The sequence below is a fragment of the Zonotrichia albicollis genome, chromosome 8 (genome assembly GCF_047830755.1).
Source record: "Zonotrichia albicollis isolate bZonAlb1 chromosome 8, bZonAlb1.hap1, whole genome shotgun sequence".
NCBI classification, from domain to species: domain Eukaryota; kingdom Metazoa; phylum Chordata; class Aves; order Passeriformes; family Passerellidae; genus Zonotrichia; species Zonotrichia albicollis.
In genome coordinates, this window is record NC_133826.1 from 398,869 (window position 1) to 417,607 (window position 18,739).

General features: G+C 39.5%; 1 protein-coding gene across 3 annotated transcripts in view; it reads left to right on the plus strand.

Annotated features, from left to right (window-relative positions):
* The window catches only part of SLC44A5 (solute carrier family 44 member 5), a 66,646-nt gene that overhangs the window by 17,896 nt on the left and 30,011 nt on the right, over window positions 1-18,739 (plus strand). For all 3 annotated transcript variants that reach the window (XM_074545526.1, XM_074545525.1, XM_074545524.1), the window contains exons 2-4: window positions 13,305-13,353; window positions 14,791-14,864; window positions 16,671-16,755. In XM_074545526.1, coding sequence (XP_074401627.1) covers window positions 13,305-13,353; window positions 14,791-14,864; window positions 16,671-16,755 — 208 coding nt within the window. The remainder of the gene's footprint in view (window positions 1-13,304; window positions 13,354-14,790; window positions 14,865-16,670; window positions 16,756-18,739) is intronic.

Below are 18,739 nucleotides of genomic sequence, written 5' to 3' on the forward strand. Positions count from 1 at the left end.
CTTCTGACCCTTTCTGAGCAACTGTATTTGCTCAAATATATTATTAAATTGAATCTGGCCGTATTATAATTTAGAGAATGTATTCACTGTTCCAGACACAGAGCCACTGTTAACACTGCTAAGACCATAGAGCACATCCTACAGTGAGTGGCAGAGGTTTCAGAAATGAAGGCAAAATAAATGAAAATGTGCCTGCCTGTTAAAATACTGCATCTAGTTAACATAGCCTTACAAACTCTTAATTGTCGGTGTATATCTAATGGTTCAGAAACAACTAGGAGCTGGTGCTTTGTTCATTATAGCAGACAGTATGCAGTACAGAGACTGTACAGAAAGGCAGACATTCATAATAATAATGCATTTTATGTACAATGTTAAATAAACATAAATACTTATGACTCACCAAATCCCCATCTGAACGGTTTTATTTCTGTATTCTAATCGCATACTGAGTACTAGTGACCATGTGCAAAAGTTGGTCACGCATTTGGGCAGTGGGTCTTTCAGTGAAACTGTGGGTGCTTGCTTCAAAGAATGCCCTTTTTAAAGGCAAAATAAGACATTTTCGAGCTTTGGAAATGCCTTGAGCTATCAACTTGTCATATGTTAAATTGTGCAGCTTTATGTAGGGTAATTTACCAGACACTGCTCTGCAGACATGATCTATTAGTATTCAGTAATGTTTGAGTGAAACAACCCTTCAGCTGTTGTGGAGAATATTCTTTTGAGGGAAAAAGTTTTACTAATGTTAAATATCTTGGACTTCTGTTACATTGTTCTTTAATAAAAATCAATTAGTCACTCTCTATGTAACCATCCCGCTGCCAGATCAAGGTTTGCCTTGGGAGCTGGACTACCGGTGCCGGGCTTGGGCTAGCCTGCAGGGCCTATTGTACGGTGCTCAGCACCGCCAGCAGGCCCGACCGAGCCCGGGGCTGCTCCAGCCTGCGGCCGGCAGGCAGAGCTGACGCTGGGCCGGTGCTGCGGGCAGAGCAGTCAGGCCGCGTGGGCTCAGTAGGGTCGGGCGGCTCCGTGGCGTCGGGCAGGAGCGCGAAGCTGTTGGGCTGTGCATGGTGAGGGCCCGGCCGAGCTGCGGCTCGGGGATCAGGCCTGGCTGAGGCCTCCTCGCGGCGCTGCTCCGGAGCTTCTCCAGAGACGGCTGACGGAGGACGCCCCGTGGCTGTGCTGAACCCAGGCCTGGGGCAGAACAGAGAGCTCATAGGGCTTGGCATTAGCGCTTCTCGCACTCAGATGTGCACCGAAAGGGCATGCCTGAGGCGTAGACCTGAACTAGGGCAGCAAATGCCTTGCTCTGCTTCCAGTTTTTTCAATCTCTCTAAGCAAAAGAATGGTTTTATTTCAGAGATGGAATGCAAGGAGAATGGTGGTGACACCCACAGAAAATGTGTTGCAACAGCTTGTCATACAATAATGGCATCCAGGGACTTGTTAAAGAAACTGATTAAAATTTTACTAATTCTCCAGGCTATATAGGGGTATTTTCTGGGTGATTTTCTGTCTTCTCTAGTAATCAGCTGTCGTAGTTGAGTGCAGCTCCCATGCCAGATTCTCATAGACCATAGGGCTAAGAGTTCCTGAAAGCTGTGCATTTAATAGTAGAAACAATTTTCCCAGGAAAATTTTTGTGCTACTTTGTAAGACCATGCTTCAGAAATTTGTGGCCCCCTTTCGCTCAGAATAAACAGCTGTGGGAGTGGATATTTGTATATTCTATTGAAAAACAACGGGTGAGAGGCAGCAGTTTGTCTTGAGTGAATCAACAATTTAAAAAAAATAAATTGTAATTTCTTAATGTTATATTTAAAAGCAGAAATTTATGTATATGCTTCTTTTACAGAATACTCTCATTTAATTTTTCTGGTTTTGAACTGGTCTAAACTACAAAGCTCTTATTCAAATGCTTCTACTTCAATAGAAGGGAAAACATAATTTGTAATGCCACTTCTATTCTATTTGTATTCTATTTGCATCAAAAAGAAATCTTAAATTTGCAACATAAGGTTCTAAATAGGTTGTAATAGTTGATTTCTAGTAAATACTTCTTACTATAAAAATCAATAGGAAGTAAAAAACAATTTAAAAGTATTGTTTGTTTTTAGTTCTTAATGGAAAATTGTGACAAATCTATGAATTGTCTACATTTTGGAGTAATTAATTGTGTAGGACCAAGAGTCTATCCTACAGAAAATGATAATAATTATCAAAGGTCAGAGTCCACAAGATGTAAACTTTTTGTGGAATTTGAACCTTGTACTAAAGGTTTAGTGGTATAAATTTTGTTAGTCCCAAAAATGAATTGTGAAAGGCTATTAATAGTGTGCTTTACCCTTAACAATAAGTCATCACTTGTTCCGGAGCAAAAGGTTATCTTATTTATTTTACACCTTCCATTTGATTTCGGTACCAGACTCATTTAATTTAGTAATAGTAGTGTTGGGGGTTTTGTTGTTGTTTAATGAAAAAAAAAAAACCAAAACCAGAAAGACAAGCTAGAGGACTGTGCAATCACCAACCATATGAAGTTTGACAAGGGCAAATGCCAGATTCTACCCCTGGAATGGGCAACCCAGGATATAGAGACAGACTGGGGAATGAGATGCTGGAAAGCAGTGCTATGAAAAGCATCCTGGGATGCTGGCTGACAGAAAGTTGGAGTATGAGTCAGCAGTGCTCTGGAGCCAGGGGAGCTGACTGTGCCTGGGGCGCATCAGGCCCAGCCCCAGCAGCTGAGCAAGGGAAGGATTGTACCGCTCTGCTCCGCACCTGGTCGGCTTCACCCTGAGTATTGTGGGTTTTGGTTACCACAATATGAGAAAGATATTAAGCTCTTAGAGAGCATCCAAAGAAGGGCGTCAGAAATGGTGAAGGGCCTTGAGGGGAAGCTGTACGAAGAGCTACTGAGGTCACTTGGTTTGTTCAGCCTTGAAAAGAGGAGAGTGAGGGGAGATTTCATGGCTGTCTACGAGTTCCTCATGCTGGGAGGAGAAGGGGCAGACACTGATCTCTCCTCTCTGGTACCCAGTGACAGGACCTGAAGGAATGACTTGAAGTCATTTTAGGGGAGGTTTAGGGTGGCTATTAGGAAAAGGTTCACATCACCAAGCCTGACAGAGTTCCAGAAACATTTGGACAATACTCTCGGGCACGTGATATGACTCTTGGGGATGGTTCAATGTGGGGTGTTGGACTTGATGATCCTTGAGGGTCCCTACCAACTCAATACATTACATTCTGTAATTGTGTAAACATTATGTTCAAATTCCTATGTTTACCTGCAGGAATACAGTTCCTCTTAAAAAGTGGGTTCCTAATTGTAAAAGTGAATTTGCCAGTTTCTGAATGTGCTCAGCAGGCAGTTCCTGCTGAAGTAGAGGTGTTATACATCCATACTACATCAGTAACTGGATAGTGCATACCAGGCAGAGAGTCCCCGAGACATGAAGAACCATAAGGGGAAATAAAACAGAGGTAATTGTCTTTAAAATTTGGAGTCCTGACAATTCATTGTCTTCAAGACACAAGCTGCATTTTTAAATGTTTAAAAAGGCTGTGCAGGAAGGAGGGGAGAGAAGGGAAAGAACCTTAGGTTTCTGAAAATTGTGTCACTAATACTGACTGACAAATTTGGAATTATGGAACAACTTGAGACCTGTGATAGCTATGTTCATTTTATACTGGACATTTCACTAACATGTTGCATTAGGAATTTGATATCTAGCTTTCAAAAAAAAAAGCCAACTCATTAAACAAATACAGGCAACCATTGACCATTCTTGGTTTAATATGCAGCTATTAGAAAAGGCCTTGGTATACAGAGAGAGATGCATCTTCAAAATTATTGTGGTCAAGGCTCTGATTACTGCAGTTTCAACGTGGCTTTTGTGAATTAGACACTAGTTTATTCATAAGGTTGTGAGTCGGACTGTTCTCATGCTTCCAAAGTAATCAATGCATTTGTACAAATTAAATAGTGGCATATAGATGGAGCACACAAAGTCCAGAATAATCCAGCTCTTATTTCATCCACCTGGCATTTTTATATATAAAAAAACATGTATAGTTGCACTTTTCCCAGCAGCAACAGTGCTGTGTTGTGATTATAAATGGTAGATGCTGAAGTTAACACCCTCCCTCTGAGATTATAAAAGTGCTATTTTAATGATTTATTGAAAAGGTCTTGGTACGGTATATGCATGCAGCATTTTACTGCATAAGAATAACTAGAAAAAGTTACAATGATATGTTATGGTATAAACCATTTGGGGTTAAAGACTCTGCTAGGAGAAAATATCATTAACTGCCATCTGTCATTCTAGATCAACTGTAGTAAAGCAAACTAGAAACAGAAAAGTGGCATTTTCTGATCCTTGGTAGAAAGCATCTGATTATTTCGAAACACTCCTTTTTTCTGGGTAAAGCATTGTCACAGCTGTATTTTAGGTGCTGTTTTTTCTAAAGCATGAGAATGTGTTCCAAGATCGAGCCCTTTCTAACTGGATTAATACATCAAAGTGTGGGGAAAAGGAAATATTTAACAAAACAGTTGCATCAAACATAACTAACAGACAGAACTTGCTTTGTTCTAGAGTTCACCCAGTCTCCTGGGCTCAACCTCACTTTGAAAAAAATATCTTGCAGGATAGTTGAGTTTGCAGAGAAATACTCTTCCCACACGTCACACCATTTCAGAAGTATCTTGGTGGCTGTGTCTTTGCTTGGATATTCCATGAAACTTGTTGCTGCATTCGCTGCAGAACAAGAATGAGAAATGGAAGCTGGGGAAAGAAAGGACAGACAATTTCAGCTCCAAAGAAGAATTTGAGGGAACAGCTAATAAGCACATTGAAATGGAAACTGAAATGAAGCGCTGTATGTGACCCAAACTGCTGAGAATATTTTGTTTGTTGTTCAGAGAGCTGTAAAAGTTCCACCAGCTATTGATGTTTTTGATCGCATGGTAGAATAGCAGTTCAGTGGTAATTTGCTTGTAATACATTAATGGTATACATTTTCAGTCCCCTTTCTGAGGGTAATTGTTTGACAACTGGTATGTTTCAATACCAGCCTAATAGCCTGTGCTCTCACTAATATTAAGAGAATGTTAAATGTGGGCCTTTGACATGAGATTATCTCATGCTGGTCATGTTTTTCTGATGTTAAGTGAACATGGACAGCATGTTAATTGTACAGTCACCTTCAGGAAAAAATATTGCAGAATCTTTGCACTGATAGTCATCTGGGAGTATGACGTGTTGTCATTCACTTTGTCTTGAGGCTATGACATCATACTTTTTCAGCTACATGGCTAATTAGGAGACTGCAATGATAATAGTTTTATTCTTAGAGTTTGAATTAGTGCTTGGTTTTTGACCCACAGTAGAAAAACTGTCAGCTTTCTCCACTGAACAATCACTGACCTCAGGATTCCTGGCCAATTCTCTTTATGTTGTGCACATGCCCTGGACTTCTTGGGAAACAAAGGAATCTGAATGATGGGTAAAACTAAATAGTTCATAGTAGTTTGGTCTGCTTGAAACCATAAACTCTTGCCTTTCACTGTGTTGTGTTTTTTACCTCCTCTTCCTTTATTCTGTCCTTTGGTAAGACTTGCAGCAATGGCACTTGGCTTGTGAGCAGTGCTGAATGCCCTCAGCTTCACTGTAAGTCAGCAACAGTCACTTTTGAAATTTGGACTGCAGGTGGAAACTGACTTTCACGTTGAGATCTCTGTCTTTGCAGCTTCATAAAGAAAAGGACAGCTAAATGATGAGGTGACTTGTTTATCTCATCTACCACTCCTCTCTTCACCCTTCCATTTTTTGCAAGTCGTGAGTCAGTATCCGTAACATAATGGCAGTCCAGAAACTTATATTGGCACATAAAAGATATTTCAAAGGCAGCTACCATTTAGTATGATTTATTACACAGGAGAGGAATCATAAGTGTGTTTTTCTTATAGTTGCAATTTATGTGTGCATGATTGTGTGAAGCAAAGCAATGCAGAGTCCCCAGGCAGGTGCGAAGGAGAGTCTCTTAATTGCAAAAAGCAGGCCTTCTTAAGCAGTTAACCCATTATCAGTTACATAGTTTTCAAACGTAACAAACATAATCCAACCAACCACTGTAAAAACCATGATGTGAACATGTAATGGTTATATAAATTGTTTTTCTACCTCCAATTCAGCTGAGTCACTTTCCCATAGTTCTTTTTTTCTTAGCCAAAGTAGCAGGCCTGAGCCATGATTTTACAAAGGTAACAAGGCCCTTATTTTATAAGGTCTTTCCTATATGCAACACATGATGTTATAAGAAATGTTATACCTGAATCTTTCTTTCAAAGAGGAAAAAAGCCCCAGCATGCCAGTAAACCGGGTACAAGACTTACTGAAACAGATGTTTTTGTGTTAATGTCAATCTTTTGACGTATTAGAATGCTTCAACACGTGTATCTTAGAGTAATAATGTATTATTTTACATTACTAGGATTATTAGGCTGTGTCTGCATAAGGAATATTGCATGGGGCTTAAAATGTACCTTAAGTTTGCCTTAAAAAATCTTCTAAGTATAATTAAATTGGCTACCACTAGACAGCAGTACATTTCAAATATTTATTTGGATTCTTTGCAAAATTAAGACTGTAAACTTTGAAAATTTTAGGCTTTTATATGTGTTCAAGAAGTTTCTGCCTCTGAAAGGGGTAGATCAGTTTTGCAGGAACTTGTGTTGGGATTTGTTTATTATCCTCCTGAGAACACATCAGAAGAATCAAAATCTTAATGTGATTTTTTTAGAAAAACATAACTGGGATGAACATCTTTCAATCCTACTACACCCCGTGCATTTGGTAGCAGCCTAATTTGTTGTCTTGTGCGCTTGCATCTTTGAACATTCAATTAACAGCTTGAGTACGTGGAGGCCTTACTATTGCTGAGGCCTTTTCTAGCAATATTTTGAATTACTTGAACTGACTGATGTGCTCCAGTAGGGGGGAGCAGTGCCTATGCATGCAGATCCAACGGCTTGGTAATAAAAACACTGTTTTCTTAAAAAGCTGTACCAGTTTTAGTCACTGGCATGTGTAATTGTTGACCAAACACCAGGAAGAAACCTGAAGAAATTAATAGTTATCAAACCAGAAATAGCAGTTTATTGAAGTTGAGTAATATATTGCTGACCAGATGCATGTTAGTTAGTGTGCATTTTTGCTTAGCACTGTCTGTTCAGTGCCTTCTGTTCCTTTACTATATTGAGATTTTGTGAAGCAGCCTTTCACAGAGGTGCAAACTTGAATGGGAGCACAGTAAAATCAGTCATTTGGCCTCATGCATTTCTTTTTTTTTTTTCCTATATGCCTAAGAATGACAGGAGGTCTTGGGAGGTAGTTAAGTACCAGGGTTCAGTCAACAGTTAATATTTTGCAGGAGATCAGTCTGCATCTTCAATGTTTGGTTGCCTGATACTGGTTTGGTAAACATTAGAACATTGCTGCTAAGTTCTCTAATAACAAAATGGGCTTTGACTTCATATCACAGGCATCATTGGTTAAACATCATATGAGATTATTCTTCTTTGTCATTGCGTAACATGCAGTGACAGGGCTGACTTAAAAGTGTTGTTTTTGTCATTCCAGCTTGCAGTTCAGCCGTGTCTTGTACAGTATCACAGGAGTACATATGCAAGTGTACACATTTTTCATTGCAAAATTCTGCAATTGGTGTTTTAATTATATTCCACAGAGAATGTGTGGGGGCCTGAATATATGTTGTATTGTGGGATCTGTGTGGGTCCAAGTTACTCCAAACGAGCTGCAGCTGCAGGGTCCTTAGTTGGGCAGCAGCTGTAGCTCGTGAAGGCAACTGAGATAAATAGGGGTGGGTCAAGAGCCCAAGAGGAGCCCCTGAGAAGACAGAAAGGACTGTGCTGCAGAGAAAGGAGAAGAGCCCCAGAAGAGAAGCAAGAACAACGCTGCAGCAAAGATTGCGACATATGCAAGTGTACACATTTTTCATTGCAAAATTCTACAATTGGTGTTTTAATTATATTCCACAGAGAATGGAAATTTCATTCTGGTCAGGATCACCACATACAGATTCTGTTCCTTTGTGGCTTCAAAGGAGAGATTGCCTCAGGCTTTCTGATTCACACACTGAGTACAATGCCTTGTACTTCGTTTCACTATTAAAACACTACACTATCAAAGTAACAATGCTGAGACCTTCTAGCGTTACCTCTTCCGTTCTGCACTTTTGTGCTGTGCAGAAATACAAAAAGTACATCCTAGTAAGAAATAATTTAGTAAATTATGACTACTTCTACAGATAGATTTCCACTTGACAATACTGGAAATGTAGTATACAGCAGACAGTTTACATTTTAGACTTACATGACTTGAACTTTGGAGGGCTAGTCATATGTATAGAGGAGGAAAGATGTGGCCATCTGTTGCATGTAAAGACTATTTACTGTCACAGTAGCACAGGCTACAGAAATGTAGCCAAGAGTGTTTTACCTTATTTTCAGTTAGCAAATCATCAGGATTTTTTGGGGGTTATATTTACTTCCATATGCAGGAAGGTGCAGGTGTTTCCCTTTCTGTGTGTGCAGTGTAGGTTAGTACAAGCTGATAAGAGTCATTCCTCTTTGTACTGACTGGCTTGGGGAGGTTGACAAGGTACTGAGTGATAACTCTCTATTCAGAGAAAGGCCTGCCTACTTTGTGAATTTCTGTTCTAGTTGGAGAAGTCCTTGACAATCACCTTTATTTTTAAATCTATTTAAATAGTATTTTTGTGTATCTCTGCTTGCTGGGTTAAGTGTGCTAGCTAGCAACACAGAAGTACACAGTTGGTATCTCATACAGACAGCTTACTCAACTGATCCAGGTACAGTAACATGGATAGAGATGAAGAAAACTACTATGGAAAACATGGTAATTTACTTGCTTACTTAGAACAATTCAAAACACCTGATCTAAATCTCACGTATTTCAACTGTGTAATTTCAATGGACTTAAATGGGCTTGAATGCAGACTCAAATGGTTTCCTGTAACTTCTTCAATTATTAGCTATATTGTAATTTTTTCACGCATGTCATTTGCTAGTTTATTTAAATTGCACACCAAAGGTAAGTTTTACATGTGTATATTGTTGATTTTTACTTCAGGTAAGTAATTTAGAGTTGCTCTTTAAAATTATTACAGTGATAAAGTATAACAATTAACTTAATATGCTATTTGGAGTCCGAATTTGTAAATACTTTGTCAGTTATTTCTGGTAATGATATTTTACTTCAACATACACAAGTTTTGTATTATAAGGCAGCCTGTAAAACAGATCTGTCTCATCTGCAAAGAAAAAATATAATCCCAGTTTTTAATCTTAGTGAAAGGTGTAAGTCTCCCCTCACCACTGCTTTCTTCCTTATGCCTACCAAACTCCTAAAGCTTGGAATTTGCTTTCTAAATATATTTGGGCTTTTATAGCCGGGGAAGTGGTTTGCTTTTACCAGGAGCAATATAGATACTAGAAACATAAATAATTCCCACCTCACCCCCCCAAAACATCTTCAGAATTTTTAAAGAATAGTAGTAATAAAGTAGAGAATTTGAATTTAATTTAGAATTAAGATAGAAAACTTAGACTAAACAAATGGCATTTTTCTTTTTTTTCTGTTCCATGAAACTGATCACAGTTGTGATCAGCTGTAACAAGTGTTCCAGGGATCCAGACTAATTCTGATAGTGAATTCAAGTGTATTTTGAACTTAGAATGTTGTCACTGTTTCTTACCATATTCTGTAATGAATTTATACCAAGAGCTCAGTGACAGAGGAGGTGGTTTGAGCCGTGTTGCCCTACACTGTGCCACCATAAGCATACAGACTGCTGGTGTGAGTTCTTGGAAGGAACTTGCAGTACTGCAATAATTTTACAGCTGTTAGTGGCTGTTACTTCTATTTCTCAGCATCTGTCTTCTGGCTTGTTGGAGATGAGAGTCTCCATTTGAATTAGATCTCCCTTCCTGTAGTGCTTTGTTTTTATTCTCTTATTTATTAGATCCATTTGGTTCTCTGTGTGCTGAGATGTTACATTTTCCTGTTTTCAAGTGATATTTGTATAAACCTTTCTTAAAAACTTAGTCTGATGAAAATTCCAGTCTGATTCAGTATATGATTGTGTCCTGAAAAATTTCCTAATGCCTAATCTAAACCATCCTTGCTGCAACTGAGGTTAGCTTATCTAACTGGTAGAGGAAACAGAACTAGTGATCATTGTAAATTTTGCATGGTGATTGAAGACTGTTATTTTTTGTGCTCCTTTGCTTAATCACAGGCATTGAAGTTACATTCATTTAGTGCTTTCTGTAAACCTCCTAGTATCTTCTTTCTAATAAGTCCCACTACTCTCTCTACAAATTTGTTTGTATCTTCTGAATATACAAGAAGATATTGTATATCTAGAATATTTCTATTCCATATCTAGAATAGAAATGACTATTTCTAGATCAGTGCCATGATCAGTGCATGATCAGTGCCATGAGGCCTCTCATGCCCCCAAGCACAAGGAATAGTGACTTTTTCAATCATGTTGGACTTTTTCAATCATCTTGAAAGAGTGGTGCTTTTTTTGCAGACATTGCTTGACTGACTCATTCTCTCTTTGTAGTGTGTAATCCTTTAGGAGTCTTCTCAACAGTGTTTTTGAAATCAGTTGTTCCTTATAGATTCCTGGATAGAGTTTGCCTTTACAACTTTTGTTACTTTACAAAATTCACTTTGAAGTGTTGTTTATAAAAATCCTTTTTGATAAATACCTCTGTCTCCAGAAGTATTTTAACACTTGTCACCTGTACAGTTTCAAAATGTTCATTCTACTTAATTGTTCTAATTTTTAAGGAGAACATTGAAAAACTTTGGAGACTAGGCTCCTCCAGTACTGGGATTGAGCTAACTACTAAAATTCAAGAGTGAGAACTTGGAGTCTTAATGGGTGACTCAATAAAAATGTTTGCCCATAAAAGCAAGTAGACTGCTAGAATTGTTAGGAATGGACTGAAGTCAGATAGAAAGGGTCATTATGAGATTATATAAATCACATCCAATGTTCGTGGTGAGTATCCTCTGCCATTCTGGCCCCTCCTTTTCTAGTGAGCTGTAGTAGCGCAGTAAAGGGTAAGAAAAGGAATATAAGCATGACCAAAACTATGAAATGGCTTATGTACAAGAAACATTTGAGCAGGCCAGGACATTTGAGTATAATAATTTGTAACATTTTTGTTAGCATAACATGCTGCTGTGTTACACAGTACAGTAATAAACTGATTGCAAGCTTAAAACAGATAAAAGGAGGTAGTACTTCAATGTTTGATTGACTTTGTGATGTAGAGCATTGCAGATTGTTAAAGTATATGCAAGGTAAATAGAGATTCCTTGAATCTGAATTTTTCAATGAATGAAAAAATTCACTCAGAGCTATTAAATGCAAAGTCAGTACTTTTAGTTAAGCAAAATTCAGTTGGAAGTCTCTGTGATATCAGTGTTGGGGAAATACTGCAGTGTTTGCCTTGGTGTTGCCTTCCTCCTCAGATATGGCCCTTTATAACATTCAGGGTGCAGATTTGGTGGATTTTTTTGTGTGATCTGGTGTGGCTGTTCTTATGTGCTCAACAGATCCTGTAAGAGCAAAGAACAGAAGTTCAGCTTCAGTGTGCCTTAAAGCCAGAACCTGTCTATGGGGTGTGATGTTACATATGGTTTTGTTCTGGTGGTGAATTTTTTTGTAGTAGAAATTTTTGGTTTGTAGGAATTTCTGTTCAAAATTGTTCATTCAATATACAGGTGTTTGCCCAACATTAGGTATTGTGTATGGTACTTTTGCTTTCCTGACCGTGCATCACAGCATAGCTTGTTCCACTCCCCAGCATTGCTGTCATACATCACTTTTCTAAAGTTTTAATTTTTTTGGTCTCTTCTGTATTAAGATATTTTTGTTGCAGGAGCTTGCTAAGGTGGATCTGAGTACCTCAGATGAAGGGCAAATAGGATTTTATTAACTGCTGTGTTTATTGTACTGCTGTGTGTGTGTTTTGATAAGGTTTTTCTGATACAAACCAAGAACAAAGTCTGGCATGTAGTTAATAAGCAAATTCTGCTTTTGATAAATTGCTGACTTGTTCTCTAATTGACAAAAATAAGTATTTTTCTTTGGGGCCCTGGGGAGGAAATTTAGCCTGATAGCACCATGTAATACCAGGGATATTCAGATGAGGAAATCCTTAACAGAGCAGTGAAAAAGCACTCTGAAGCAGTAATTTGTGTTGTAGCTTTGACATTTGAATGAAGGAGTAATTTTTCATTGCACAGAATTTTGTTCACTAAATCTTCACAATCACTGAACTTTGTAAGGAAAAAGTCCCCTAAAGCTGAATAGCTAGCTTCAAAAGGAAAAATCCAAATTCTGGTCTGCTGAATGAAAAGCTGCTTGTTTCTCTTCATACAGTAACCCAATCTTGAAAATTTTGATTTGACTGTAATTATTTATTACTCTTTACCAAGTGAGATCTACTTTAATTTCTCTTATTCAGGTCCCCATGGGAAGCACCGGTTGGTGGGTTAGTATTTGGTGGGTTTTTAATATAGGGGTTTTTTAATGTTGAGTGAATCAGGTGGAGCTGTGCTAACCAGGATAGCCACATGAAAAACAGATTGCCCATGGACACTGTGGATGCCCCAACCCTTGCAGTGTTGAAGGACAGGTTGGATGGGGCTCTGAACAACCTGGTCTAGGAGGAGGTGTCCCTGCCTATGGCAGGAGGTGTTGGGACTAGATTATATGTAAGGTCTCTTGTAACCCTTTAACATTCTGTGATTCTGGAGGAAAATCAGAAGCTCTTAACCTGTAACTGCAGAGAGGTGGGTTCGTTTACTCACTGTCAGACACACTTAGCATGTGACTGGGAGGCATAATCCTTGTCTCTCAAATACATTGTGAGCCTGTGCATAGGCATAGTGATAGGATGTACATTAAAAGTAACTTATTACATGGTAAATGTGAGAGCCTCAATATTTTTAATTTGGAAGAAAAAAAGCTTTAATCTCATATACAAAACCTAGGTAATTTTATTAGTGAATTGCTGGTATTGCCCATATGAAATGATTTTAAGAAAAATGATTAAATATTAATATATGGAAGATGCTCTTCAAAGGCTGGTGTTAACATCTCCTTCTGGACAGATTTTATTTTAAATAACGACATGCTTTTATACTGTCTTATTTTAAATGCAGGTGAACCAAGGAAATTTGACCCGAAGTTCAGAGGACCTATTCATAACAGGTAAATATCATAAGCCACTCTGTTAAATTCTTTTGGTGAACAGGAGTTAAAAATTTTTTAGCAAAACTTGTGAATTTGATTCTGCAAGTCTTCTAAATCCAGACCACCATCTTTACTACCCTTGAGGATGGATGATTACTAGGGAGTATTAAGCTGTGTGCTCTGAAGTCCTTTTAGTTTGAATGCCAAGTCTGTGTGCCTTGCACTAGCTAGTATCTGCCGTCTAACATGTGTAGTAGTTCTGATACACCTCTTTGTGTCAGAGCCACCTAGCAGAACAATCTGGCTTGACTTCACTTAGTTTTATGAAATGCACATGAAAGCATGTCACCACTTAGAAGGTTCATTAGTTTACAAGCAGAGTGAAATGGCTCAGAAAGCATCTAAGGAAATCATGGAATCATTAAGGTTGAAAAATCCCTCCAAGATCATCAAGTCCAACTTTTAATCATGGGCAATTTTTCAGTGTTTTTCCAGATGTAGAGAGCTAAGTTCTAAACTAGCATTTAGTGCTGTTACTGAGAAGAACAAATTAGAGAACCACAAGTTACTTCAGTGTTACCATTCTCAGGAGAAAATTTATGACAGAGAAGCACACTACAGACTTGTCATACTATCATTTGAACACAAACACACTATCCTTGTCTATGCAGGATGTACTTCTTCCTCTCTGAAAGCTAATAATTTTAGAAATAAATAGAAATACTTGTTTAGGGAGTTCGTCCTAATTTGTGAAGTATCTTTATGTTATTGCCAGTGTATCAAGCCAAGCTTGACTGGTGTCAGAACTGCTTCTGAATGGAGGCTGGGGAAATAAGAAGTACTGTTTTAGCATTGCTTCTTCAATTTTGAGCAGTTGTCCTATCTTAGGTTACTGTCATATTGACCCTGGATCCTGTACCATCGCGACCTCACCAAAAGTTTATTTCAGTGAGATTATAAAGCTGTTACTCTCTAAAGAAGTGTCCACACTTGGAAACACATTTCAAGTTCTCCAGTTGTTTAAAAAATCTGTTCCCTTTATCTCTTTTATGTTAAAAATGTTTCTCTGTAAGAGGAAACATGGATTGGAAAACAGAAAGAATGGCAGATGCTAAAAATGAATTCTGAGGCAGATGTCCTGTAGTATGTCTTGCCACTTATATCATCACTTGTATGGTAAGTGATCTCATGGGTTCAGTGTTGTAAGGTATTACTTGTTTCAACATCTGTTCTTCAATATGTTCTGTTGTCTGCAGCAAAAAAAGCATACACATTTATTTGCTGGTCTTGCTGCAAAAACAGGACCTTACACCTCAAACGTGAGTTTGTGACTAAAATTTCTGCAAAGTGCTCGTGCAGATATCTTACTCAGATGTTAAAATACCATATGACAATCAGTGGTTTTGAAGGGTCATATTAAAGACCTTATTTTTAAAAAGTGTTTCTTGTCCCTAGGCACTGCACAGATATTATTTGCTGTGTGATCTTCATAGTTGTCATTCTGGGTTACATTGCATTAGGAGTTGTGGGTAAGTAAATAGAGGTATAGTAATGCCTTTTCATATAGATGGGAAGCAGCTTTGTGAATGTGGGATTTTTTTATTGAAATGTCCCTTTTGCTAATATTAGTGCAAAGCTTTCCAATCAATAAGTGATGCCTTTCACAGAAGCAAGTAATGAATTAACATTCAGTATCTATTGTAATTCACAGAAACATAGACTGGGTGAGGCTGTAAGGGACCACAGTGGGTCATCTGGTCCAACATCCTTGCTCAGAAGGGTCATCTCAGAGCGTATGGTGCAGGATTGTGTCCAGATGGTTCTGGAATATCCCCTGTGAAGGAGATTCCACACCCTGTTTGGGCAATCTGTTCAAGTGCACAGTCACTGCACAGGGAAGAAGTTCTTCCTCATCTTCAGATGGAACTTGCTGGGCTCAGTCCCTGCCTGTTTCTCTGGTGCCATGGCTGGGCCCGGAGCAGAGCCTGGTTCACGCTCTGCCCCCTCCCTGCAGATGCTGACAGACAGGGCTGAGGGCCCTCTCAGCTGGGGCTTCTTTCTAGGCTGAACAGCCCCAGATCCCTCAGCCTTTCCTGGGCATGGAGATGCTCCAGGTCCTTGCTGAGCTCTGCAGCCTCCACTGACCCCGCTTCAGGACTCCACATTCCCCTTGTCCCGATGAGCCCAGAGCAAGCACTCCAGAGGTGCTTCACAGGATTAAGCAGAGAGGCAGAGCAGAGATCCCTCCCTGACCTGCTGGAAATGCTCTTCCTGAAGCACCACAGGATCCCATCACCCTCTTGGCCCTGGGGTTTAACTGCTGGCTCAGAGAAAGCTTGTTGTCCCCCAGGGTCCCAAGGTCTTTCTCTGAAGAGCTGCTTTTGTGCAGGTAATTAGGGAGAAGTTCAAAGCCATGTGTTTACTGATAAAAAACCCCACTCAAAATTAGGTGTGTTTAAAAAAAATGACACGGTTTGGAAAGTTTGCAATTATAAAGTAACTGTGATGGAAAATTTCAGGTAGCGGAAGCTAGAGAAAAACAATTTGGGTTGAGAGGAGCCCTGAGGAGAAGGAATTGTCAATGCGGATTGATAAGGTTTGGGCATGAGTACACTTGCAGCCCAGAAAGCCAAATGTATCCTGGGCTGTGTTGAAAGAAGTGTGGTCAGCAGGTCAAAGGAGGGGATTCTGCCGCTCTTGCCAGACCCCACTGCACTCCTGCATCTGGCTCTGGGCCCCCAGCACAGGAAGGACATTGACATAGTGGAGTGAGTTCAGAGGAGGAGTGCTCTGAGGACTGGAATTCCTCTGCTGTGGAGGCAGGCTGACAAGTTGGGGTTGTTCAGTGGGGAGAAGGGAACGTTCTGAGAGATCTTAGAGCTCCTTCCAGTGCCTAAATGGTCTCCAAGAGAGCTGGAGAGGGACTTTGTGCAAGGACAGGAGTGACAGGGCACAAGGAAATGGCTTGTAAAGACAGAAGGCAGAGTTAGGTTAGAGATTAGGAAGAAATTTTTCCCTGTGAGGGTGGTGAGGTCCTGGCCCTGGTTGCCCAGAGAAGCTGTGGCTGCCCCATCTCTGGAAGTGTTCAAGGTCAGGTTGGATGGGACTTGGAGCATTGGATTGCTTTCTTACAGTTTAATCCATATCTTAGTAGAACTTGCTGTGCTTTGCGTTTTCATATATCATTAGGAAATCTACTAATCAGTACTCTTCAGTGCTGGATCTACAAAGTGTAAAACGGTACTTTACAAGTGATACATTTTCATACTAGCTAATTTTGATCATTAACTATGAACAGTTGACTAGTATCCTAAGAGATATTGTGTATTTTGCAGCTTGGGTGCACGGGGACCCCAGGAAAGTGATTTATCCAACTGACAGCTATGGGCAGTTCTGTGGTCAGAGAGATACCCTCAATGAGTGAGTACTAAATCCATTCACATGCCTTTATTAGTCGTGCACTGTGAATAAGATGTGAGGTTTCAAGTCTCTGTCAAATAGACAGTGTATTTGTCAGACTGTCAAATAGACACTCTTTCTGTATTTATTCCAAATAAAGCTCAGAAATGTATTAGTTTCCCAGTGCAAATCCAGACCCAAATTATTACTGTAAGGCAGTTGTTTGTGTCATTTAGAGAATATTTTTTGTAAGGTATCAATATAACTTAAAGATTGTGTCAGCAGTTGCATAGAAGGTGACTAGCTGGCACAGCTTCTAACTGCCAAAGTTTGGGTAATTCATAACCTGTTGTGTAATTCTTCATCCACCTTGGGATAAAAGAAGTCTTAAGGCATTTTAGCCTGGTCTATAGTTTTTGTCAATATGCACCAAATAACATAAAAGTCTGTAGTGAAAGGCTCTTGTTTTTTTTCCTATGCCAGTAGAAAGGAGACTGAGTAGTCTGGGAGATGAGCAGCCGTAACTACATCCTCCTTGGAAAACAGGAGGAAAATGGAACTAAATGGCTCCATTTACTTGTCTCTGTTTTTGTCATTTTAGATTTTGAATTGTAAGAGTTAAATTAGTTAGTTGATACCAACAGAGTAATTACACATGAAAATAGTTGCTCAGGGAAGAAAGGTGTTGCATCTATGTTTTCTTTAAAAATCTAAATGGTTTATGAAACAGAATTTTAAAAAGGTTTGCTTCTTCACCCACCGTCTTCCTTTCAAAAGGTAAGTTGTAGGCATGCCTTATGCCCTTGTCACTGTCAAGAAGCTGGATGCTATGCTAGTGTTTGATAATAATCCTTTGCTGCTTCTTTCTTTCTCCATTTAGTTTTCTGTGGAAAAAATTTTGGAAGCCACTGTCCAAAGGGCAGTTCAGAAGGGGAGGAGCAGGAAATAGAGATTGGAACAGAAGTAGAGCTAGGCCTATATATCCTCTCAAGTTTTTTTTACAGGGGAAACAGGCTAGTGAAAGAAAACCTGTTCCACACTCAAGACTATTCTTCATAGCAATTGTTGGAGAGTCAAACTTCCCGAAGAGGAAAAGCAAGGAGGAAAAAGTTGTAGTGGCGTGTGTGTGTTCCCCTCACTGCAACACTTCTCTGCTCCCTACCATGCTGGCAACTTGTCCTTGTCCCCTCTGTCACCAGTAGGAAGTAGAGGACAAGTGACTTTGGGAGTCTCAGACAAACAGCTTCAATATGCTGTGTGATGTGAAGCCAGGTGTTTCTCTCTGATTCTTACCATTCACTCCCATTCAATCTTTTTGTATGTTACTTGAGTCTTCCCTTTAGTTATTTCTTACACTGTGATTTTTGGTTTGTATTTACAAGTGACCCTCCCTATATAGGCTTGCTGGAAAATAATACAGCTACTGAGGCTGCATTTTGGCATTTATTTGGTACATTGAGGAGATTCTTGAACCTACTCTCTGTCAGTGGGAAGCAGTCCCTGTTGCCCTGTCTCTCCAGGCCTTAGTAAGTAGCAACTCCATATTTTTTGTAGACTCCCTTCAGGTTAAATGTTTTGTAGGCTCCCTTCAGGGAAAGCCACAGTTGGGACACCCCTGAAGCCTTCTCTTCTCCAGGCTGAACAATCCCAATTCTCTCAGCCCTTCCTCATGGAAGAAAAGTGCTCCATCTCTCTGATCAACTTGGTGGCCCTTCATAGTCCATAGGGGAGCATATGCACCATTTCTTGGGGTGCATATGCAGGGGCACTGCATAACCCAGACTAACTGGCTTTGAAGTTTTGTTTAAAAAGGGCAGGTCTACTGCCGTATTATCTTCACTAGAGCCATCTGATAATTTTCTGATTTAGCGAAGTCTAACAAGATATTTTGCTGTCTTCAAAACCCAAGTCTTAAAATCAAGAGATCTTGGGGTCCTAAGTTTCCAACAAATCCAGACTTATGTGACAGCTGCCACAAGGCTCCAAGTTCCAGTAGATGTCAAAT